Source organism: Primulina eburnea, chromosome 12, assembly GCF_022965805.1.
Source record: "Primulina eburnea isolate SZY01 chromosome 12, ASM2296580v1, whole genome shotgun sequence".
Classification (NCBI taxonomy): domain Eukaryota; kingdom Viridiplantae; phylum Streptophyta; class Magnoliopsida; order Lamiales; family Gesneriaceae; genus Primulina; species Primulina eburnea.
In genome coordinates, this window is record NC_133112.1 from 35,744,764 (window position 1) to 35,768,521 (window position 23,758).

Here is a 23,758-nt window from a genome sequence, read left to right on the forward strand (position 1 = left end):
TTTTCCCAGTTTCATTTTAAGTCATTTAATTCGGATAAATTAGCTAATATTAATGAATATGCCAAAAGAAAGATAAACTATTTATTCATCTTGTCAATCTTGTGTATTCCTATATTCTTCGAGACCAATGAACTCATGATAGTCTCTTTGGACATGAATAATATTTAGCTTTTCATGTGGACTACTAACGAATGTAATTCTTCAACACTAGAGATTCGCCGCCACGAAAACAATCTGGATCATGTCTGAATATTGTGCAGATGTCGAAGTCTGAAACAAAAATCCATATTCAGAGACAATGAATGATGTTGATATGGTGTGAGAACCCGAATTTCCAGCAAAAGCATTTCAGTAAGAAATGCAAAATTTCCAGCAGAAGATAATATTCAGAAGCTGGTACTTTTCCAGCAGACATGTATTTTCCAGCAGCAGCAGTAGAAGAAGAACGAAAAATCAGCAGCAGCAGAAGAGCGAGAAAGAAGCAGCAGTCAGTTATTGATTCAGCTCAGACTTGTAACTGAAGCATTAACATGGAATAAAGCTGTTAATGTCAGATTATGGCCATTAATTGGAAACGTAACAGTCAGATTGTGGACCATCGCATTGCTCAATGTCCTCTTGTAACTCAATGTCCTCTTGTAACAGTCAGACTTGTAACTGAAGCATTAACATGGACCATCGCATTGCTCAATGTCCTCTTCCAGATCCAAGGAACGGACCAGCAGGAGGAACACCTCCAAACAAGACTAGGGAGAACAAGCCAAATGCTCGAGTCTATGCTATCACTCAAGAAGAGGCGGACAACTCAAATGATGTCGTAGCCGGTACCATTCTGATCAATAATATACCTGTCTATGTGTTATTTGATTGTGGTGCTACGCATTCATTCATGTCTAAAAGATTTGCCAAAAGGTTAGGAGCTAAACCTGATAACTTAGAAGAACCATATAGAGTAGCCACTCCTGCAAATCGAATTTTAGAAACTCGCACTCTATATCGGGATATTAATGTTCTCATAGAAGATCAGAAATTCAAGGCAAACCTGATTCAACTAAACATGGTGGAATTCGACTGTAATTCTTGGAATGGATTGGTTAGCCAAGAATCATGCCTTAGTAGAATGTCATGGAAAGACGGTAACCATCCAAGCTCCACACCAAGAGAAAATTTTATTCCATGGCAAGACCAAAGAACGAAAGACTCTTCTTTCTGCTTCTCAAACTTGGAAAGCCATGAAAAGTGGAGAAGAAGTTTACCTAGCTATGTTAAGCGAGGTAAAGAAAGAAACCGCACTTACGCTAGAAGAGATTCCAGTTGTACAAGAATTCCCGGATGTCTTTCCTGAAGAACTCCCGGGCGAACTTCCCGATCGCGAAGTGGAATTTGAGATTAACTTAATGCCCAATGCTACACCAATCTCAAAAGCACCATACCGAATGGCCCCAGCAGAGTTGAAAGAACTCAAAGAGCAACTTCAAGAGTTGTTGGATAAGAAGCAGATTCGACCAAGCGCGTCTCCGTGGGGAGCTCCTGTCCTATTTGTAAAGAAGAAGGACGGAAGCATGAGGATGTGTATCGACTACCGAGAGCTGAACAAGATCACAATCAAAAACAAGTATCCGCTTCCAAGGATAGATGACTTGTTTGACCAACTCAAAGGAGCTTCAGTCTTTTCCAAGCTCGACTTAAGGTCAGGCTATCACCAACTCAAGGTCAAGACAGACGACATTCCGAAGACAGCCTTCAGAACAAGGTATGGACACTATGAGTTCACAGTGATGCCGTTTGGATTAACAAACGCTCCGGCAGTATTCATGGATCTCATGAACAGAGTGTTTAAACCATTTCTAGACAAGTTTGTTGTGGTATTCATCGACGATATTCTAGTATATTCGTCAAGTGAAGAAGACCACAAAGAACATCTTCATCTCACCCTACAGAAGTTGAGAGAAAAGGAACTATACGCCAAGTTCAAGAAATGCGAATTCTGGCTAGAGAGTGTCGCATTCTTGGGACACATAATATCAGCAGCAGGAGTATCTGTGGACCCTAAGAAAGTGGAGGCAATTTCGGATTGGCCTAGACCAAAGAATGTGACAGAGGTACGAAGCTTCTTGGGACTAGCAGGCTATTACCGAAAATTTGTTGAAGGATTTTCCTCAATAGCCATACCTCTCACCAAGCTCACACAGAAGAACTCTAAGTTTCAATGGAGTGAAAAATGTGAGCAAAGCTTCGAGACTTTGAAGAAGAAGCTTACATCCACACCAGTGCTAGTATTACCTATGGAAGGTAAGGACTACACCGTCTATAGTGATGCATCCAAAGAAGGTTTAGGATGTGTACTCATGCAAGAGGGAAGGGTGATTGCATACGCGTCAAGACAGTTGAAGCCGTATGAACAGAATTACCCAACACATGACCTTGAATTAGCTGCAGTGGTGTTCGCACTAAAGATTTGGAGACACTATCTTTATGGAGCCAAGTGTGAGATTTTCACCGATCACCAAAGTCTCAAATATTTGTTCACTCAAAAGGAACTAAATATGAGACAAAGACGATGGATCGAACTCATGAAGGATTACGACTTGACAATAAGCTACCATCCAGGCAAAGCCAACAAAGTAGCAGATGCTTTAAGTCGAAAGAATATGAGTAAGGTGATCCTGGCATCACTTTCAGCACAACCATGTCTTCGAGAGACAATCAAGATGAGTCAAGATAGAGACCCCGCTTTGGTGAAACTAAAAGAGCAAGTTAAAGAAGGGAAATCACCAGATTTCGAGACGGATAACAAAGGAACCTTGTGGATGAAAGGACGATTGTGCGTACCAGACATCGATAATCTTCGACAAGAAGTAATGTCTGAGGCACATAAGTCGAAATTTTCAGTCCATCCGGGCAGTACCAAGATGTACAGAGATTTGAAGAAAAATTTTTGGTGGAGTGGAATGAAGAAAGACGTGGCACTATTTGTTTCCAAGTGTCACGTGTGCCAGCAAGTCAAGGCAGAGCACCAAAGACCTGGTGGACTTCTTCAACCATTAGAAATCCCGGAATGGAAATGGGAACATATTTCCATAGATTTTGTAGTTGGTTTACCAAAGTCGAGACAAAGTCATGACGGAATATGGGTAATCGTGGATAGACTCACAAAATCTGCACATTTCTTACCTGTCCGCATGAATTATAGTTTGGACAAGCTAGCCACATTGTACATGAATGAGATCGTACGATTGCATGGAGTTCCAGCTAGCATACTGTCGGACAGAGATCCGAGGTTTACATCCCGCTTTTGGAAGAGCTTTCAACAAGCTATGGGGACCAAAATTACTCTTAGCACGGCCTATCATCCTCAGACCGATGGCCAAACAGAGCGGACAATTCAAACTCTAGAAGATATGCTGAGAGCATGTGCCTTGGACTTCAGTGGTAATTGGAGCGAACATCTGCCCTTAATTGAGTTCGCATACAACAATAGTTATCACAGCAGCATTGGAATGGCACCATACGAAGCTTTGTATGGACGAAAATGTCGATCACCACTGTATTGGGATGAAGTAGGGGAAAAATCCATCGTCGGACCCGAACTGATCCAAGAAACAGTGGATAAAGTTGCTGTGATCAAGGAGAGACTAAAATCTGCACAAGATCGACAGAAAAGCTGGGCGGACATGAAAAGAAGGCCCGTGGAATTTGAAGCTGGAGAGAAGGCATATGTGAAAGTGTCACCCATTAAGGGTGTAATCCGATTCAACAAGGCTGGGAAACTAAATCCCAGATACGTCGGACCATTTGAAATTCTTGAGAAAATGGGAACACTTGCTTATAGATTAGCACTTCCACCCGACATGTCAAGAATTCACAATGTATTCCATGTATTGCAGCTGAGGAGATATATTCCTGATCCAAGTCACATACTGGAAGCTGGACCACTTCTGGTTGAGAGCAATCTAAATGAAGAGCTGAAGTATGAAGAAATTCCGATTCGAATTGTGGATAGCAAAGACCAAGTACTGAGGCGACGAACTATTCCATATGTCAAGGTACAATGGTCCAACCACACCGAAAGAGAAGCTACTTAGTAGTTGGAAGAAAAGATGCGAACACAATATCCCTATCTCTTTGAAGATCAAGTATAGCCAAGTTTCGAGGACGAAACTTTTCATAAGGAGGGAGGGATGTGAGAACCCGAATTTCCAGCAAAAGCATTTCAGTAAGCAATGCAAAATTTCCAGCAGAAGATAATATTCAGAAGCTGGTACTTTTCCAGCAGACATGTATTTTCCAGCAGCAGCAGTAGAAGAAGAACGAAAAATCAGCAGCAGCAGAAGAGCGAGAAAGAAGCAGCAGTCAGTTACTGATTCAGCTCAGACTTGTAACTGAAGCATTAACATGGAATAAAGGCTGTTAATGTCAGATTATGGCCATTAATTGGAAACGTAACAGTCAGATTGTGGCCTATAAATAACACCCTCAAGTCTCTAAAATGAGTTACACAAGCTTTGAGATTATCACTTAAATTTCGAGTTAAGAAAGAGTGCCTTTGTCAAGCAGCAAAATCAAGTAGCGAGAACAGCCAAATTCCAGTAGACTTCAACCGAAACTTTAAGCAAATTACAGTAAGTGGGCTTATATGTAAATATCTTGAAATCCGTTTGATAATTCTGTTTTAAAGTTCAGTTTCTGTATGATTTCTGATATATGATTTTGAAGCACTGAAACTCCCTAGTGAACTAATGGTAGGAATATATATTCTGAACATTTCTGAATTCTGATTCTGATTCTGATTCTGGCCTCACCCCTTAGAGGAGAGAACATATAGGGGACTGATATCAGTTTAGCCATGAAATTCACTAACGTGCTCAGTGCTTACTAATTCTGAATTTTGTTCTGTAATTCTTGAATTCTGATTACTGTTCTGAAAACAAGAGTTCTCTGTATATTATTGTATTTGTGTTTCTGTTGAAAACGATTTCGAAAACTGGGAGTTATTCCCGCCCCTGCTTACTGAGTGACAATCATATCACTCACCCACCAAACCCATCTCAGATAAGAACGAGGAAGAGTTGATAGAAGAAGAGGAGCAACGTCAGTTTTGGGGCTGGTGATGAAGATCGTTGTTCTTAGTTCTGATTTATGTTTTATTTTCCGCTGCATATGTTCAGACAATGTAATTTTATGGTTTTACATTTCCGCTGTAAAACATTTGTCATTGAGTTGTAACAGACAATGATTATTATGAATAAAAGACGGGTTTCTGAAATTCTGTACTTCTGAGGCTTGTTGTTTTCGAATGAATATTTGAGAGCAACGCCGGTGTCAACCAACCCCCGTCCCGGGGCGTGACATATGGACTATAAGCGTGCTTAATTAATTGATGGAAAATAAAATTCTAATGTGAGACAAAGTGAAAATACCTCAATCTTCTCCAGTATAGAGCTGCTTTCAAGCACACATAATCATGGATCCGGTCGAAGAAATTAAAATATGCAAATCTCCACGATCTCTTGACTAGCAAAGTACCAATAACACCCCAGAATCCAACAATGAAACCCAAGACTATGGTTATGTAAAACTCATGTATAAGAGATTGGTTAGTGAAGGCATCGCCATCGCCATTGTCAAGTTTTCCATGATGATCGGATGGAGGGGGCTCATTGCCGGGGCAAGTTGGGAGAGGGGATCCGCATAGTCCAATATTTCCTGCATATGTTGATGCGTCGAAGCCCTGAAGTTGGATGCCGGATGGAATTTCACCTGAAAAATTGTTGTTTGACAAGTCCAGAATTTCCAGGAAAGGTAAAGCCCCAAGGCTGGCAGGAATCTCGCCGGAGAGTTGGTTTCCAGAGAGATCAAGACATTCCAAGGCTTCCATTTGTTGAATTGTTGGATTTATACCGCCTCTTAAATGGTTTCTTGACAAATTCAAATAGACTAATCCCTCCATCTGAAAAATCTCTATAGGAATATTTCCCTCTATCCTATTGCAAGAAAGATCTATTAAAGTGGGAAGATAAAATGGTTTACTGCCTTCATACTCTAAGCGCTGTCCTTTCCACTGAACAAATACATCATCCAGGTAAATGTCGTCCCTTCTACCATGAAGGACTGCGTGTTCCTATTATTCTGAATGAAGAAATAGAAATTTTTGAAGCAATGGAGAGGGATTCTTCCCGATAGATTATTCAGAGAGAGATCTAAGATTTGAATATCTCGAAGATTACATATTTCTCGAGGGATACTTCCAAAAAAATTATTTTCCCGAATACTAAGAATACTCAACATCGAAAGGGTTTCCTATCCATGCCGGGATATTTCCAGTTAACTTGTTACCTCCAACATCAAGAACAAACAACGATATACAATTCTTCAAATCATGAGGCAATTCACCCGACAAGTTATTGTTGCGTAGGTGGAGAGTAACAAGCGTTGGTTCGGAGCATAATGAGTTTGGAATTTTGCCAGAAAAATTATTGTTGGATAAGTCGAGAGATCCAACATCGTGTTATCCAAAGAATGGAATCTGCCCTGACAACTGGTTGTTTGAGAGGTCCAGTAAACCCAGCACGTCGTAGTTGGACTTGGACAAAAATGAAATGGGTCCAAAAAATCTATTATTGGAGAGATACAAATTCGAAGTATTTGGGTTAAATGATGGTACGAGACCTGAAAATATATTGAAACTCAAATCTAGAGTAGGATAACCAAATAATTTTGATGATAAATCAGGAAGTCTGCCGCTAATTTGGTTGTGAGAGAGATTTAAGAACGTTAATCTTGGAAACGAATCCCAAAATCTTTCAGGTAATTCATCTGAAATATTTGCACTAGAGAGATCAAGATAAGAAACTTCACTCTGAGTTTGAACCCATATCGGGAAACGAGGTCCCATGCTACAATAAGCTAGATCCAAAAAATCCAGTTGGAAAGGAGGAATCCACTCTGTGGTCAAGTTCAAGACCAGTGAATTGTAAGACAGGTCTAGTTTCTTCAAGTGATGGAGTTCTGAGAGATAGGATTCGGATATTGAGCCTTCTAACAAATTAAAAGAAACATCAAAAAGTTCAAGTTTTGAAAGTCGCCCAACGCTTTCTGGCAGTAAACCTGTAATATTATTGTAAGACAGGTCCAGAACCTCTAGTGACATCATTGCTTCAACGAATTCGAAGATGCAGTCTCCTTTTAAATGATTATGGGATAGATATAATTTGCTCAAACAACTAAAATTCATACATGATGTTTGAGACGAATGAAGATTACCAGTGACAGGGATCCTGCCAGTGTTAAATAACACTTGCAAGGTCGAGGAAGTCAGCCCAATACCTGATAGATCAATAGCACGAAGAGATGCAGAAGTAGGATTCACATAGACATCTATAGGAGATGTGTGGTTCGGGAATTTACATCCTCCTAGATACAATTCTTTCAATGAAGAGATTACCAGTATTTTTTGGAACATAATGATCTCGATATTTTCAGTAAAATTCGAACCGCTTAAATCAAGAAGAAACAAAGAAGAAAGCTTCGAGAGCCAATCAAGGTTCTGGATCACCAACCCAACATTGTGTCCGAGGTCAAGTGTTCTCAAGTTTGTAAGATATCCCAACTGACTTGGCACATTCCCAGAAAAAGAAGTTGAACTAAGATTGAGATGCTGCAACTTGTCGAGCGAACCAATGGATTCAGGTATTTTACCAGTAAACTCATTGGAACTCAGGTCCAAACTGATCAAATGACGTAACTCGAATAGAGAATTACTAAGATTACCTGTCAATGGGGCATAATATGGGTAGAGAGTTTCACTATTAAGGTGAAGACTGATCACATGCCCAGTCACATTGCTGCATACAACACCTCTCCAATTGCAACATTCTTTTTTGCTTTCCTCACTTCCCCATGATGAGAGAACATTAAAAGTATCGTCGAGTTCTTGCTTGAATTTGAGAAGAGCTTGTCTCTCTTTCTCTATACACCTAATCACTTCTCCATTCCCACCTTTCAAAATATACATTGAAACAAGAACGAGAAAGATCGACCATGATTTAGCATTATGTTTTTTATTATCCATTTCTCTTGGTATTTTATGATTTTCAAGGTTGGTTTTTTAGTACCATATTACAAAGAATTTATAGAATGATGGAATTCTTCATAAATCACTTCAATTATTGAAACTACGAAATTCTAATATGCTATTAATTCAAGTTAGTTCACACACCCTCTAATATTGGATCGTAGATATTGGGCCATGTTGCGCTACCGGTAATAAGTATGTGGGAAATTTATTTTTTTAGTCCATTAACCTGTCTGATTTTAGGTTTTGTTACATTAAGTTTTTCAGTATTTAGTTTTGATATACTAAGTTTTAATTTTAGACTATTTTGATCTAATTGTTGATGTATAATCTCACAAGTAGACAATTATTTTTGTCATATCAGCATTTTCCGATGTTACATCAGCATTTTTCAGTATCACGTTATCATTTTCTGGTGTCAATTAGCATTGCGCCAAAATATCCAAAAATCAAAAGTTAGTGTACCAAAATCAAACATTTATAACTTGGTGGACCAAAACAAAAAATTAAACAAATTAGTGGACTAAAAATACTATTTTCCCTAAATATTCTGGCCATATTTAAAGACTCAACCTTTTGATCATTTGACTTGGAATGGGACTTTTTAATACAAGTTTAATGAAAAATTGATATCTATATGATACCTATATTAATATTTATATTTTTTATGATGGCTTATGTATGGATTTAATTCTTTGCAAGTGTTTTTGGGAGGTTGGTCTACATAACCCGCAACTCATGGCTGGGCCAAGTCAGGCCACCCTTGTCTAATGGCAATGTGGGGCAACTCGTTTGACAGCTCTAGATGTTGGTCTTAGTCATAAATCTCTTAACCAAGTTCTAGACTCGACCTTGATCATTTAACTTGGAAATGGACTTTCTAATACAACAATAATGCAAATTTGTAACTATATAATACCTATATAATATACAATTTCCAAAATTATGAATCCGATATCTTGCAAGTAATCCATCTTTGAATGGAGTATTCCCACTTTTAAGAATTCTTCTATAGTCAATCGGTTAAAAATTATAGAAATATTAATGATTTCACAGCCATGTATAAAAAATATCTTTCATACTAAAAATATATATTATTATATAAAGAAATAATTTAGTAATCCAAAGTTTAGTTGCGAATTCATCATCTTAATAGCCCTTCGATCAATCGGTGTTAATCAACTAATAACAGCCAAAAAAATCTTGAATTATATGCTTTAAATGCTTGTAATTAATTAAGGTGTTGATGAAGTCAAAAGAAAGATAATGTTCGTCAAATTCCAGATAAACATTTGCCCACATAACATGACAGGCCGATGCTCTTCCCCATTTCTAAAGTAACTTAGCATTAATTCAGCTTTAAATTGTTTTTCATTGAAAAAATGTTGGGAAAACTATGCGATTTTTTTCATTAAATCAAAGTTGTAAATACTAACTTGTCAAAGCTATCTATGTATCAAGAATTAAATAATATGAAAATGGAAAAAAACATTAAGTCTGACGACGAATCAAATCAAATCGATATTGTCCTTGAACTTGTGATAAGTTTAAGCATATGATCAAAACTACGAAAGATCTCGAAGATGCAAAGCATGATCGCTTCCAATTCATTCTTGTTCTCTACTGTACATTTTTAGAAAACACTCTTGAAGTTTGAGAGGATTTCACTCGCTTTTCTCCTTTGATTTTTTCTATAGAATTCAGGATGATCAAAGTTCTTCTTCCCACTCTTCTGATCAACATTATATACTTGGATCGTGCAAATGAATATGCCAATCCAATGGTTACATGTTGTTCTCCGTGTTGCCAATGATTAGAGCCTCAGATAAACTTACCATAAGTTAGTTTTCTTGATTTGTATCCTTAAAAAACTTATGATATTCCACAATAGCCTTTGATTATTTGAGTAAACTTTTACATCAAATCTATAGTTTGTCCATCTTACTTTTGGAATTAGAAAGTTGAAATGGTAGAATATTATACATGAATATCTCAGTTTCTTAGTTTTAGACTATGAATTCTTAAAAGGTAAAGTTATATTGTATTCAACTTTCATGCTAAATTCTGCCGTTATCACCACTTTTCTGAGTTTCAGGTTTTTAACTCTTTCTATTTTAGTTTTTTTTTTTTTCCCTTTTTGTGGTTATTTATGTTTAGTAGCATGAAGCATGTGTGAAGCACGGAAATATCAATTATATAATAAAAATTTAATTTTCTAAAAAACAATTTGAATCAATTTGATATTTATCTTGGTTTAATCTCTTTTTATATTATATGATAAATTAATTAAGAACTTATATAATTTACTTCCAAAATTGTTACCTAAATTAAAATACAAGCTGTTGATTTTATGTTATATAATAAATGATAATGCGCATAATATATAAAACGAAATGAGCTGAAACAAATTTAATATATATATTCAAACATCATGTATAAGGCAGAATAATCTAAAAATCAACTAAATTATGGATTTTAACAATACATAAATCGTAATTTACATAAATGAGGCACACTAAGAACAAATAATTATTAATTTAAAATCTTCATGACTAGCTCATCAAAACAATATCAAAATTAATGAATTAATAATATTGATTGTAAAATATAACCTATAATATTTAAATATAACATATACTTTTTGTTTAGAAATAATTAATTTTATATCAGAATCAATTTTTGTATACTAACATTGATTACTATTGAGTTCTAGTTAAATACAATCTTAAAATAATAAATAAATTTATATATATAATGAAATACATATTCAGATAAGATTTATGGTAAATATCAAATAAACTCATACAATAATTATTAAATACAAATTTTAAACTATTGGTATGATTTTCACCATTAAGATTTTAAATATAACCAAATAAATAAACTTTTGTTAAAAAATGTTATTTTTTATTTGTTGAATTAGTTTATTTGATTTCAAAATAACTAAATAAAGATATTAAAATGTCATATGTAAAAGCTCCAATATTTTAATAATGTTAATCGATGATCATTATAATTATATTTAATGATTATGTTATATATTGTTTTATAGTAGAAAATAACTTATGTGTCTTTTGGTTACATATTAGTATCTTTTTTCATACATTACATATTTAGGATTTTGATTGATTATTGATTTTGACGATCAAATCCATGTAAATTTTTATTTATACAATGTAATAAAATAATCATTCCTATAATATATACATTTGTTATATATAATTTTTTTTCTTCAAATTTTCATATATATTTTCAATTTTTATTATTTTTAAAATCAAAATCAAAATTATAGATGTATTACATTATAAATTTTCATATGTATAGTTATTATATTACTTGAAAGAAAAAATAGATGCGGATATATATATTTTTTTTTTTACAATCAAATAATTTTCATATATATTAGTTAATAAAGAATTATTAAAAAATATAATTTATATTTTCATCAAGTATTCAGATACGAATCATTGTTATATTTCTTTTATGTATTTGTGTATGCTTAGTTCTTATTTACATATATACATTGGACATTTCAAGCTATTTGTTTTCGATGATTCAATTTTTTTTTATATCAAATAGGTCATAGTATTAAACATTTAGAATCAATTGCTTTTAAAGTTTTAGAGTTGTCGCAATTCAATTTACATGCAATATTTGTGTAACTTACTTGAATGTAAATTTTTTATTTTTTTATTATTTATTTTTTATTTTCTTAAATTCCATAAATAATTAAAAAAACATATATATAAATTGAAAATCATAAATCAAAACATCTCATACTACCAAATTTTTTGTACTGAATTTATAAATTTGTTTGATCTATATTTTTTTAAAAAAAAAGTGCTACTATGATCCATTTTTTAACATCAAATAAAATAATTATAAAACATGTGAGACAGTGAAGCTAATTGTTTAATAATTATGCCTTAAAATTTATATATTATGAGAGTTGATTTTTGAACTGAAACCAAGAAAATATTTTAGTTTTGATTCCGGTTCCAACATTCTTGATAACCAATGTCGAGTTTACCTTTAGACTAATGTTAAATCTTGAACAATCTTAGTAGATGTTTCCAATATAACCAAATTTTGTGTTTTGAATTTATAAATTTATGTGATATATATATTTTTTTAAAAATGTTATTAAAATCTTTAAATTCCTTATCACAGCTAAACTCTCTGAATTCTCCTGAGATATTTATATTTTTATATGATATTATTAATATATTAACATAATAATTGTTGATATATATTTATCCTAAATAATTTATTAAACTGTTTATTTTCAATTCTTTGTTAAAAAACCCAAAAATATGTTAGTATTAAACTTCATATTATCATATTATTCTATTATTGCATATATAGTTAATTTTTTTCATATATCTTATTCTGATACTATAATTTATTATTTAATTAGAAATTGTACCAAAAATATAATTATAAAATTACATTAAAATCATAAAAAAAATGTTGAGAGAAAATTAAAATGATAAAATATTTAGAGATAATATAAATATGGATTATTTGAGAAAATTAATATAAGATTTGCTATAAATTACTACAGTCAATATATATCGTAGAGATAATTCATTAGCATTTGTTAGAATTTTACATATATATATATATATATATATATATATATATATATATATATATATATATATATATATATATATATATCATTTGAGTTTTTAGATTTTTATTGATAACGATGCCGTTTTATCTTTTCATAATTGGATAACAAAGCTCATGATCTACATATATCTCTATTGACACTTTGAAAATATTTTTATTCTAAATGGGAGAAAGAAGTTTTATTTAACCTTAATATTTATTAATAATGTATTTTTATTTTCTTTTGGTGAACAAACAAAGCACTCACGTAAGGAATCCAAACACAACATGATCAATACAAACGACATATAACACCAAAACATGTAATGCTGTGTTAAAAAACTCATCTTATTGCAAGAACAAAAATGATCAAATGAAGCATATTATTTAGTAATATTTATTTAGCAGCATATATAAAAAATTGACTAAATAGCTTAAAAACAGTGTTTGGAATAACTTACTTAACTTACCTACACACATTTCTCTCAATCATATATCTCTATTGACACATAAAGAGTTTGAAAAAATCTTTATTCTAAATGGGATAAAGAAGTTTTATATAACCTTAATATTTATTAATAATGTATTTTTATTCAATCTGACTCATCTCCCTTCATCTGCCCATTATATTACCTATCATAAATATGGTAGATATTTTTCATGAATTTGATGGAAATTGACGGAAATGTATAAATTTAGTAATTAAAATTAAATTTAAAGTAAATTAAAACAATAATTAGTTTGATTGAGTTAAGTACATTATTAACGATCTAATTAAACTAACATAAAAAATGGCTTAAATAACATCATGAACATGACAAATTGTAAAACAAAAAATGGTAAGGTTACAAATGAAAATCATATATTTAATAAATAATATTTATTTAACATCATATATCGAGAATTGACTAAATAGCTTAAATGTTTATATTGAAATAAGTTTAAAAATAAAAGTGACATATTTATAATAATAAAATAAAATTCATGACATGTTATAAAATAAATAAAAAGGGTAAAAAGGTAAGCTCATAATTCAAACTCATATATATTTATAATAGTAGTAGAAGTAGTTGAAGTTGATTATGTTATTTATAAGGCTTCAAATGCTTATTCGCAGTAAAGTCAAATGCTTGATGATGCGTTCATCCTACTTAGACGGACTCTACCTTCTCGTGGAACAAAAACAACAAATTTATTAAAGAAAAAGTTTAAATTGAAGCCAATCGGGCTGGTTTATTAAAATAAAGATAATCAATCTCAAATCTCTAAGTAGGTACAAGTAGCTGAATTTTCATATTTTCAACATTCTATTACGTATGCACGGCCAACAAATTCATCGAATACATAGTCCTAAGTTCATTACTTCCAAAAAAATATGAATAAATAAAGAAGTATTCAGTATCAATAATGAATATAACATTCCCTAATATTGTCGTATAAAAAAACTTGTTAAACAATCAACAAAAGTATTCTATGGGGACCGTAAGTGAAGAAATTGTGGCTAATTAGGTAGGACTCTCATAGAACAGTTAGCGAACAGAAAGACATTGTCATAAAATTTTAAGAGACCGTGGCAATCGAAGTCGAGTATGGACATTAAGTTCCTCAAAGATAATCAGTTTCTTTTTATTTTCAAAGACGAGGAAAGTATTTACGGCGTCATAGAATCAAACCAAATATGCGTATTCGACTCTTAATAGATTCATATTACAAAACCAAAAGTTGTCTCATGTGACCGGAGATGCTTGAATGTTGGTAGCAGGAGTTTTACGATATGAACGATTACCTGATTATTGTTATGTGTGGATTGATTCATGTTGATCGTGATCGTCCCACCACATTATGTATGATTAAACATAACATGTCCAGATGAAATAGAACTGTTAGGAATTGTGATGTCCGACAGATATCAATAAATAACGAGAATATCAGAATAAGAGTAAAAATAGTAAATTTGTGTTTTGTCAGAATTAAATGTTGTATCAGATGTTACAACATCTCGGACAACATCTACATGCAGCGGAAACTTTTTATAACACAAATTGACTTGAAATAAATCGATGGACAAAATTAAATATGCACAAGTATAAATACTTGTGCGGTGCCTTATGACAAAAATTAATCACTAGAAAACCAAATCATTTACACACTTATATTGACTTGAGTTAAGCTTGTTTCTTTTGGTCCAATCTTCAAACAGCTCTTCATAAAGCTTTTACACACTCTCAAGAGTGAGTTCTTCACTATCAGCCTCTATATCATCTTCACTCGAATTTCCAGAAGTTGTAGATTTGAAGCAGACTGATTTTTCACAGATGTTGCGGTCAGGTGTGGCAACACTTAGGGCAACATCTGAAGGATTTACTTGCAACCAGCGTTTTTCTTCATTCTTTGGTCGAAACTTTTGTTGGACAGAAGGTTTAGGAGCTGGTGGTAGAAGTGCTCCGTTTCCAAGTAATGTGTCCATTAAATATTTCTGTCAAAACAAAACAAAAACCAAAATCAACACTTAATATATCAAGAGTAGGCTCTGATACCACTTGTAAGGATTATTTTGTTCGACAGATGCTAAAAATAATGAGAATTTTCAGTATAGGATGTAATATAGTGAATTCGTGTTTTATCAGAATTAAATGTTGTGCAAGATGTCACAACATCTAAGACAACATGCAGCGGAAAATCAAAGTTTGTAACACAAATTCGCTTTAAATAAATAGTTGGACAATATTAAATATGCACAAGTATTTAACTTGTGCGGTGTCTTATGGCAAAAATTAATCACTAGAAAACCACAATGTTTACACAAAAATCTATCACTAGTGATTAAGACTAAAATCAATTTCCTCAACAAGTTGAGAAAATAAATGCTTTCTAAAACAAATAACAAGAATAAAAACTTAAACAAGAAAGCAAAAACGTGATGCCAAAAGGGAATTCACGAAAACAGTCTTCAGCCAACTTCTGCACAGATGTTGTCTGTAGATGTTGGCAACATTCAGGGCAACACGTAAACCAGCACTCTTCAAAAAAGCAACGTCTTTGTAGAATTATTTGTCTCTGAAATCTCGACGTGCAAAAGTGCATCAGTTATGCATTCATGAAAACCTCCAAGCGAAGAGTGAAAATCATATAAATCGAAAAAGCTCTCTCTTAAAAGTTTGCGTGAATCCTCAACCCAAGAGCTATCTCCAAAGTGCGTGTATCAATAATCGAGAAGGCTTGTGCACAAGAAAGATAAGAGATAGTGAGAGAGAGAGAGAGAGAGCTTCAACAATGTCCTTGATCTCTTATTTATAGGTCTAGACTTTTTCTCTTCAACGAAACTTATTTCATAAGGAAAGTAAGAGTTTAATTAGAAATAAACTCTATTTAAACATTGATACCATATCTCATTAAATCATTATTATAAATATTATATCTAGAAAGGTAAAACCCAATATTCCACATAATCTTATCAATAAGAAATTAAATTCAAGGAAGATATTGTATCACAATAAAATCTTAACATCATTATCTAAAAAGGCAAAATCATAATTAAATATTAAATATCATATCAACAAGGAAGAATGTATCTTGAGAAATATATTTAATATGGAAATTATATTTCCCTTCAATCTCCCACTTTTTGCCTTTCTGGACAAAATCAAATCAAACTCAATTTCTCAGTTAAACTCCAGTTAACTCCCCCTTCGTATGAGAATTTTTCTCGGCCTGAATAAAATCAAGTTAGCACGGATGTTGTCCGTTGTGTTGGCAACACCTGAGACAACACCTGCAAAAATCGTTAACAGTTCATTAAAACAGAAACACATCAGGTACTTGATCCTTTCAATTCACATCCTTTCAATTCATAGTCCCTTGAGTTTGAGTCAACACCTTCTCCCCTTTTTTGTCCAGAATGGACATCTACCTCCATAGCCAGACGATAGTCAGAAACTAATTTCTCATAGGAGACAAGATCAGCTTTAGCCCGTAACCACTATCCAAAATTACTGAGATAATTGCGTCAAAAATCATTTCAAAAAAAAATTTCCAGAATTGAAACCCACATCGAATTAACACCACTGAAACATCAAAGATCACAGATATTCAACTTTCGTAAAATCTGGATTTTTATCGAATCTTCTTTGTCGAAATACTCATATCCTCATGACACAACAATATTCACAATGATATGTTTATGCATGACCTATTTATGCCTAAAACAGAATGTAACAGAATTAGAAACATGAAAACAAATATGAGATATGTTCACAAATGAAGTGTTGGCACAAATGTTGGCAACATCTTCTGACAACACACACAATTTCAGAAAAACAATTTCGATTTTTCTTCACACTTGGTGACTTAACAACTTTCTGATCATAGAAGTGGTAGCTCCCACACTAGAAGAACAGTCTTCTTCAGGACTCTTCTAGGTAGCTTTTTCCAATTTCTTCTATTTTACCTTCTGTAAAAAATTCAGAAGAGGTAGCTCCCACACTAAAAGCACAGTCTTCATTGGACTCTTTTAGGTAGTTTTTTCCCATATTTTCTTCTGATACATAGCATATGCATAATTGAACTTTTTTTTACTTAATATTTTCAAGTCACCTTTCGTATGTGTCAATGTCATGGAGTACATGATCATCCCTCAACTACTTTGTGATTTAAACAGATCATCAATCATGTCCAAGTGTGTTAAAGATTAAATGGAACAAGAAATTATAAGTGCACCAGAAGATTATGCAACATTGTGATAACACATCATATAACAGTATGAATGCAGATGCAGTATGTCTAAGTCCTAGAAATGCACATGCATGTTAGGTGTTGTCCGAGATGTTGTAACATCTGAGACAACATCTATGAATGATCAGGCAGAACACATGCTGAGAGATTTCCTAAGGTTGGAGAACCTCTCAAAGTCTAATGTTTTTGTGAATATGTCAGTCAGTTGGTTATTTGTACCAACAAATTCAATTCGAATCAATCATTTTTCTACTAAATCTCGAATGAAGTGATGTCTAATGTCAACATGTTTAGTTCGAGAGTGTTGTACTGGATTTTTTGAAATGTTAAATGCACTAAAATTATCACAGTACACAACTAAGGTCTCCCTAATAAAACTTATCCAAGAAAATCGTGAAAAGTCATCTATACACACAAAAGAATACTTCTTACCTCCAAAGCTTTCAACTTCCATAGGACCCATTAGGTCCATGTGAAGTAAATCCAGACAGCGTGTTGTCCCAGATGTTGGCAACACTGGATGCGACACGCGAGTCTGTTTTCCTTTTTGCAAATCTCCACACACATATGGTATACCAGATGAAAGATTAGGCATACCTCGTACTGCATCGTACTTACTCAAGTTCTTTAAGGTTTTGAAGTTTGCATGTCCGAGTTTTTGATGCCAAAGGTCAAGTTCGGTGATTTGCAAATGTTTGCATGAAAGATCTTCACCTATTTGGTAGCAACTGTCTGAAGACCTTGTACCTGTCATAATGCACATGTTAGCTTCATCAAAAACTTCACAATTATGTTTATCAAACTTAACAAGCAAATTATCATAATACAATTGGCTTATGCTTATAAAATTTGAATTTAATCCTTCAACATGAAGCACATTGTGGAGCTTTGGTAGTCCTTCCACGTTCAAAGTTCCCTTTCCCACAATCTTTCCTTTAGCTCCCCCTCCATACGTTACTCTACCACATTTTTGTTCAACATAATCGATGAGATGTTGTCTTGAACCTGTCATGTGGCGTGAGCTTCCACTACCAAAGTACCAATGACCCGCAGTGTTAGTTTTTAACGAAGTATAGACAATATTACAATGAGTTTTTACCTTTGGAACCCAAATTTGTCTTACTGTAGGTCGATGGTGGGAATTGTTGCGGGAAATGTTGGACAACATTCGGGGCAACATCCGACTTGTCTTTCGATTTAAGTAGTCATCCCTGAGTTTAAAACAGTAGGGCCTGATATGTCCAGGCTTAAAACAATAATGCCATACATATCTGCGTTTCTTCTTAGGAATAGGTGCAACATGTTGTCTTTTCGGTGGAGAGCTTTTGGTTGAAGACGTAGTTTGTGATGGTTTGAACGTTTCAGTTTTTACTTTTTCCTTTCACAAACACAGTAGATTTTGAAGATTCACCAATCTCAAACACGCTATCTTTGAAGCCTAGACCTTTCTTGTAAAGGGCTAGAACTTCTTGCTTGAAAATTAACGGAAAATTAAAAATTTTCTTTTTAAAAGAACTTAAATGGCCTCATTCATAAAATCAACTGATAAATCCAGTTCCATGTTTAAAATATCGCAGCGGAATAAAATAACAACTGCTGCACTGAGGTCCTCGGGTGCCACTACTGCCGACCCAAGCTGGCTCACTGGTCCCCGCCCTCGGCCCTGGCCTCATCAGTACCTACAACAATCAAGTCAAGTGAGCCTAAAGACTCAGCATGCAAATATCGTAGGTAACGAGTAAATACTGAAGTAAAATGTGCATGGGATAAAATATCATGTCATGAGGCATGCTGAAAATAATCTGTACTGAGCAATTATAATACGTGCATAACTGAACTGATAATCACAGTAAAAATGTTTGCTCCTTGGAGCCCTGTACTGAAAACTGGTAAAATTTTTCTGTTGAGATTATGGTCTACGCCTGTGGCCCCTGCACTAAGCTGAACTGATCGGTAACTGGCTACCGGGGAGTCTGAAACTGAACTGAGCTGGCCGGTCACTGGCGACCGGGTGGTACCAAACTGAACTGAGCGGTCACTGGCGACCGTATAAAATAATACTCCCACATAGTGAATGAACCACAAGCCATATCGCATAAATCTAAAAAATAATCATTTTCTATTTAATGCACGTAAAATAATTAACTGGCATAATGAAAATTCTTGTATATTTTAACAACTGGATTGGATTGGATCGTCCCCAGGCTCGCTGCAACCTAACTGTGTCATGAAAAATATGCAATGGATTAAACTTGACCAACTATGCAATTTACGTTCAAAAGATGCGACTATGACGCCTAATGACTTCGTATTTAATCATGACTCCGAACCAACCTGAACCGACACTGAACCGACATATAGTCATGATTAAAATACGCTTAAAATACTGAAATAATGCTCCTATAATAATGAGGGTCGAAATCTAGGTGAAATGGAGGTCAAAACATGAAACGCTCTTTCGAGAGTCAATTTGGCACATCGCACCGTAAATTCTCGTACGATCTCAAAAATGATCCGAATCACAAACGGCCAAAAACGTGGCCTTCCTAACTCAAAGGGGCACTGTCCAGTCCAAGGCCATAGGCTAAAAGCCAACCGAGAACTCGAACGAGCCACCGAACCGACACAGCAACTTGCTGTAATTTCCAGCAACTGTACCATCGCGTAACTTGTGTTGTTTTCGAGACTACCGGCCATTGGGGCGTGAACCACCGACCAGAGACTCTCACCAACATCCCAAGGAATGATTCGAACCATGGCTAAGGGCCCTAGGCCAGCCACAATCCGCATCACACCATAACTCAACCGAAACTCCAACCAAGAACCAACGTGCATGCGTGTGTAGTGTTTTGCTTTGATCGATGTCTTGCATCGTTCCAGTGGCCATTTGGTTGACCATGGCACAATCTAGACATCTAGGAGCATGGTATGAACCGTGGCTAAGGGCCATAGGCCAACCAAGATCCATACCAAGCAGCCAAAACCGAAACCGTATGATGTACAACCGAAGGGCCGAATGGGGGAAAGGGGCTGTTCTTGATGTTTTGATTAAAAACCGATGATCCATGGACCAAGCCACCAAAAGGGAGACTTAGTCACGTCTTAGACTTGCTAGGGGAGTGACCCAACCATGGCTATAGGCCCTTGGGCAGCCATGATCAGATCTTTCCTCCTTGACATCCAAATCTGAATTTTCGAAAGCATAAATGGATAGAAGTGAAGTTGTTGTCCACTTCTCAATTTCCAACGACAAGGGCTTGAACGAACAAACCAATCTGATCCTAATGCATCCTATTACGTGTATAGATGTCGCCTTGGGAGCCTGGAGTCGAACCAATCACCTGAAACCACAAAACTCAGAAAAAAACGTGAAGCTTGCCAAGGAATATCAAAAATTCTGCATGTGTTGTTTCAAAAATGTTTTGACATGGATCTCGATTTTTGCTTGAATAAACATGATCATGTACTGAAAAATAAATGATAATATGACTTGGTTGAGGTTTGAAAGAATCTAGACATGCCTGGTTATCGTTTGAAAGAAAAACGAAAAGAAGAGACGAGACGGCGCGGAGGAGACGGAGTTGCTTGCTTTTCTTCCTTCCTAAGCTCTCGATTTTTCTCCCTTTTCTTTCTAGCTATGCCTCACGTTTCTCACTCTGAAATGGGGGTCTGATTTTCGAAATGATGGTTATGAAGGTGAGGAGAAGGGTGCACAATATATGGGAGAATCATGACCAAGTCTTCTCAATTTGAATTTTGAATTCTAGTTTGATATCAAATGATTTGTTGGTGCTTGCTAGTGATGTAGTGTCCGATTTTCTCCATGCTAATCTAGACTAAGATCATGCTAATTAATTAATAAATGGAGGTTGATAGATAATTGGAATTATTAGCATGCTAAAAGGTGGCAAAGAATTGGTCAAGGGTGAGTTGGCAAGGAATTGTTTGGTCTTCTAGGGGGTGTGGCCGAAAATTCATGATAAAAAAGTAGGGGAGAAATTGATTATCTAGTAATTTAATAACTCTTAAAAGCCTTATTAATCCTTTAATTAATTTAGTGAGTAAAACCATTAATTATGCAACTTAAATGGGCTTATTTCTTAATCACCTCAAGCAACTTAAATTAAATTCTCAAACCTCCTTTCTAACTCAAATGAACTTACTTGCTAGCTAAATTAACTTCTGGAAATATTTCTCAAATCTTAAATTCTATCTCAAAACTCCAACTCCAGTCCGGCCTCACTGAAATAACTGAAATGATAAAAATCAAACTACTGCATGAAATAATAAAATAATTAACTTCAAAGAAATGCCTTTAAAATAATCATGCAATGAAGTCAATTAAATTTTAAAAATCTAGAATTATGCATGGCTTATACGTAGACTGATTTACGGGTTCTACATTTCTTGTCTTCTCTTCCCATCAAAAGTATGGAATCAAGCTTGGATGTGCTTGAATTAAACTTGGATAATGTTTCAGTAGCCTTTTGAAGTTCATCCTTGGTCTTACCTAGTTCCACATCCTTTTTGCAAAGAATGACTTCAAGTTTCGCCACCACCGCTTTCAGTTCGGTATTTTCTTTCATAAGATTTTTGTTAAGCTTGTTCCTTTTGGTCCAATCTTCAAACAGCTCTTCATAAAGCTTTTGCACACTCTCAAGAGTGAGTTCTTCACTATCAGCCTCTATATCATATTCACTCGAATTTCCAGAAGTTGTAGATTTGAAGCAGACTGATTTTTCACAGATGTTGCGGTCAGGTGTGGCAACACCTAGGGCAACATCTGAAGGATTTACTTGCAACCAGCGTTTTTCTTCATTCTTTGGTCGAAACTTTTGTTGGACAGGAGGTTTAGGAGCTGGTGGTAGAAGTGCTCCGTTTCCAAGTAATGTGTCCATTAAATATCTCTGTCAAAACAAAACAAAAACCAAAATCAGCACTTAAAATCTTAACATAATTATCTAGAAAGGTAAAACCATAATTAAATATTAAATATCATATCAACAAGGAAAAGATAATATTATGAAAATCAATTTAATATGAAAATTATATTTCCCTTCAATAACGAATGATCGAATAACAAACGAAGCATAATATTCTTTTGAAGCGAAAAGACCACTGACCAAATTCTTGAAGCAACAAATAAATGTGGAAGAATGCTTGTTGGAATGCTCGAACACATGGCTGATTCTTGTTGCCGAAACATGGGTCGAATAAGTTGCTGCTTATGCTCGAAAAAAATGCTACTTGGCCCGAGTCTTGGACAACTTCTTGATCAACTTTGGGCAGAGTTTCTGCTTGAAGTTGGGCAGAACAAGGCTCGAAAATTCTGTTGCTAAGGGGCTTGAAATTTGAGACATTTGTGCTTTGTTTTTTACGTAGTAATACTCTTAGTATAAAAAAAATATTTTTTTATGGATGAACCAAATAACATATCCGTCTCACAAAATACGATCCGTAAGACTGTCTCACACAAATTTTTGCCACGACAAAACTAGATATAAACACACAAATGAAATGCTAACATTGATTTGAAATTAATAAAACATGACCTCTCTCTGTCAATCACAACACAATAACGGAGAATTGACTTTTCATGCAAAAAGTATAATCATGGTTATTAATTTATTTTGAAAAATAATTAATGGTTAGATGATATTCTTTATTAGCTTTTATTATCATATATCCATAAGTCAATATTTATATTTTATATATACATATAAATGATTTTTTTTTTGAATAATTATTTTCGTTATAATTTTTATATATTTTAATTATGATTTTTTATATCTAAAATAATATACAAATAAATTGATATTTCTCGCAAGATAATTTTGTGAGACGAATTTTCAATTCATAAAAAATATTACTTTTTACTTTATATATGAATCATGTTGACACGTCTTACGAAAAAACTCGTGAAACTGTCTCATAATATATCTACTTTAATTATTATAATTATTATTATACTTGTGATGTATAAAATAATGATTATGACGTATATTAATAATGATCATTATCGTTAATAGATCAAGTTGGTTCACAAAATTTTGTTATAATTTTTAATTATTATTTGGACAAATATAATGCAATTATATTGAACATGTGATTTGTAGAGATAATATGTGAATTTTTGAATTTTTAAAGTGAATATGATATTGTAGTTATGTTGAGTAAATTATATAAAAAACATTATTTTTCTAAACAAACAGTGTTTTCTTAAAAACTAATTGCTGTCACAAATTCGTACCACTAAGAAATATCAAACATGAATTATACCATGTGGATTTTATTTGAACTTTTTTTTACAATTACAAGTTAATAATTCAAAATATACAA

At 33.9% G+C, this 23,758-nt stretch overlaps 1 protein-coding gene across 2 annotated transcripts; it reads right to left on the reverse strand.

Annotated features, from left to right (window-relative positions):
- Positions 1–87: 87 nt before the first annotated feature.
- On the reverse strand, positions 88–9,077 carry LOC140807155 (receptor-like protein EIX2). Of its 2 annotated transcripts, none has more exons than XR_012112633.1 (2): positions 5,421–9,077; positions 88–270 (listed from the first exon to the last, which is right to left on the reverse strand). XR_012112633.1 is itself a non-coding variant. In XM_073163876.1 (2 exons), exons 1-2 carry the CDS (start codon positions 5,948–5,950, stop codon positions 240–242), a joined length of 561 nt encoding a protein of 186 aa, XP_073019977.1. In that variant the 5' UTR covers positions 5,951–8,811; the 3' UTR covers positions 88–239. The 2 variants fall into 2 exon arrangements, 1 of the variants encoding a protein (XP_073019977.1); XM_073163876.1 differs by having other exon boundaries at positions 5,421–8,811.
- Positions 9,078–23,758: the final 14,681 nt, after the last annotated feature.

Excerpts from the sequence above, each read along its gene's own strand:
- LOC140807155 (XM_073163876.1), bottom strand. The coding sequence starts at position 5,950 with ATGGAGGGATTAGTCTATTTGAATTTGTCAAGAAACCATTTAAGAGGC. Across the intron at positions 271-5,420 it reads CTATACTGGAGAAGATTGAG|ACTTCGACATCTGCACAATA; the intron begins GTATTTTCACTT and ends TTTTTGTTTCAG.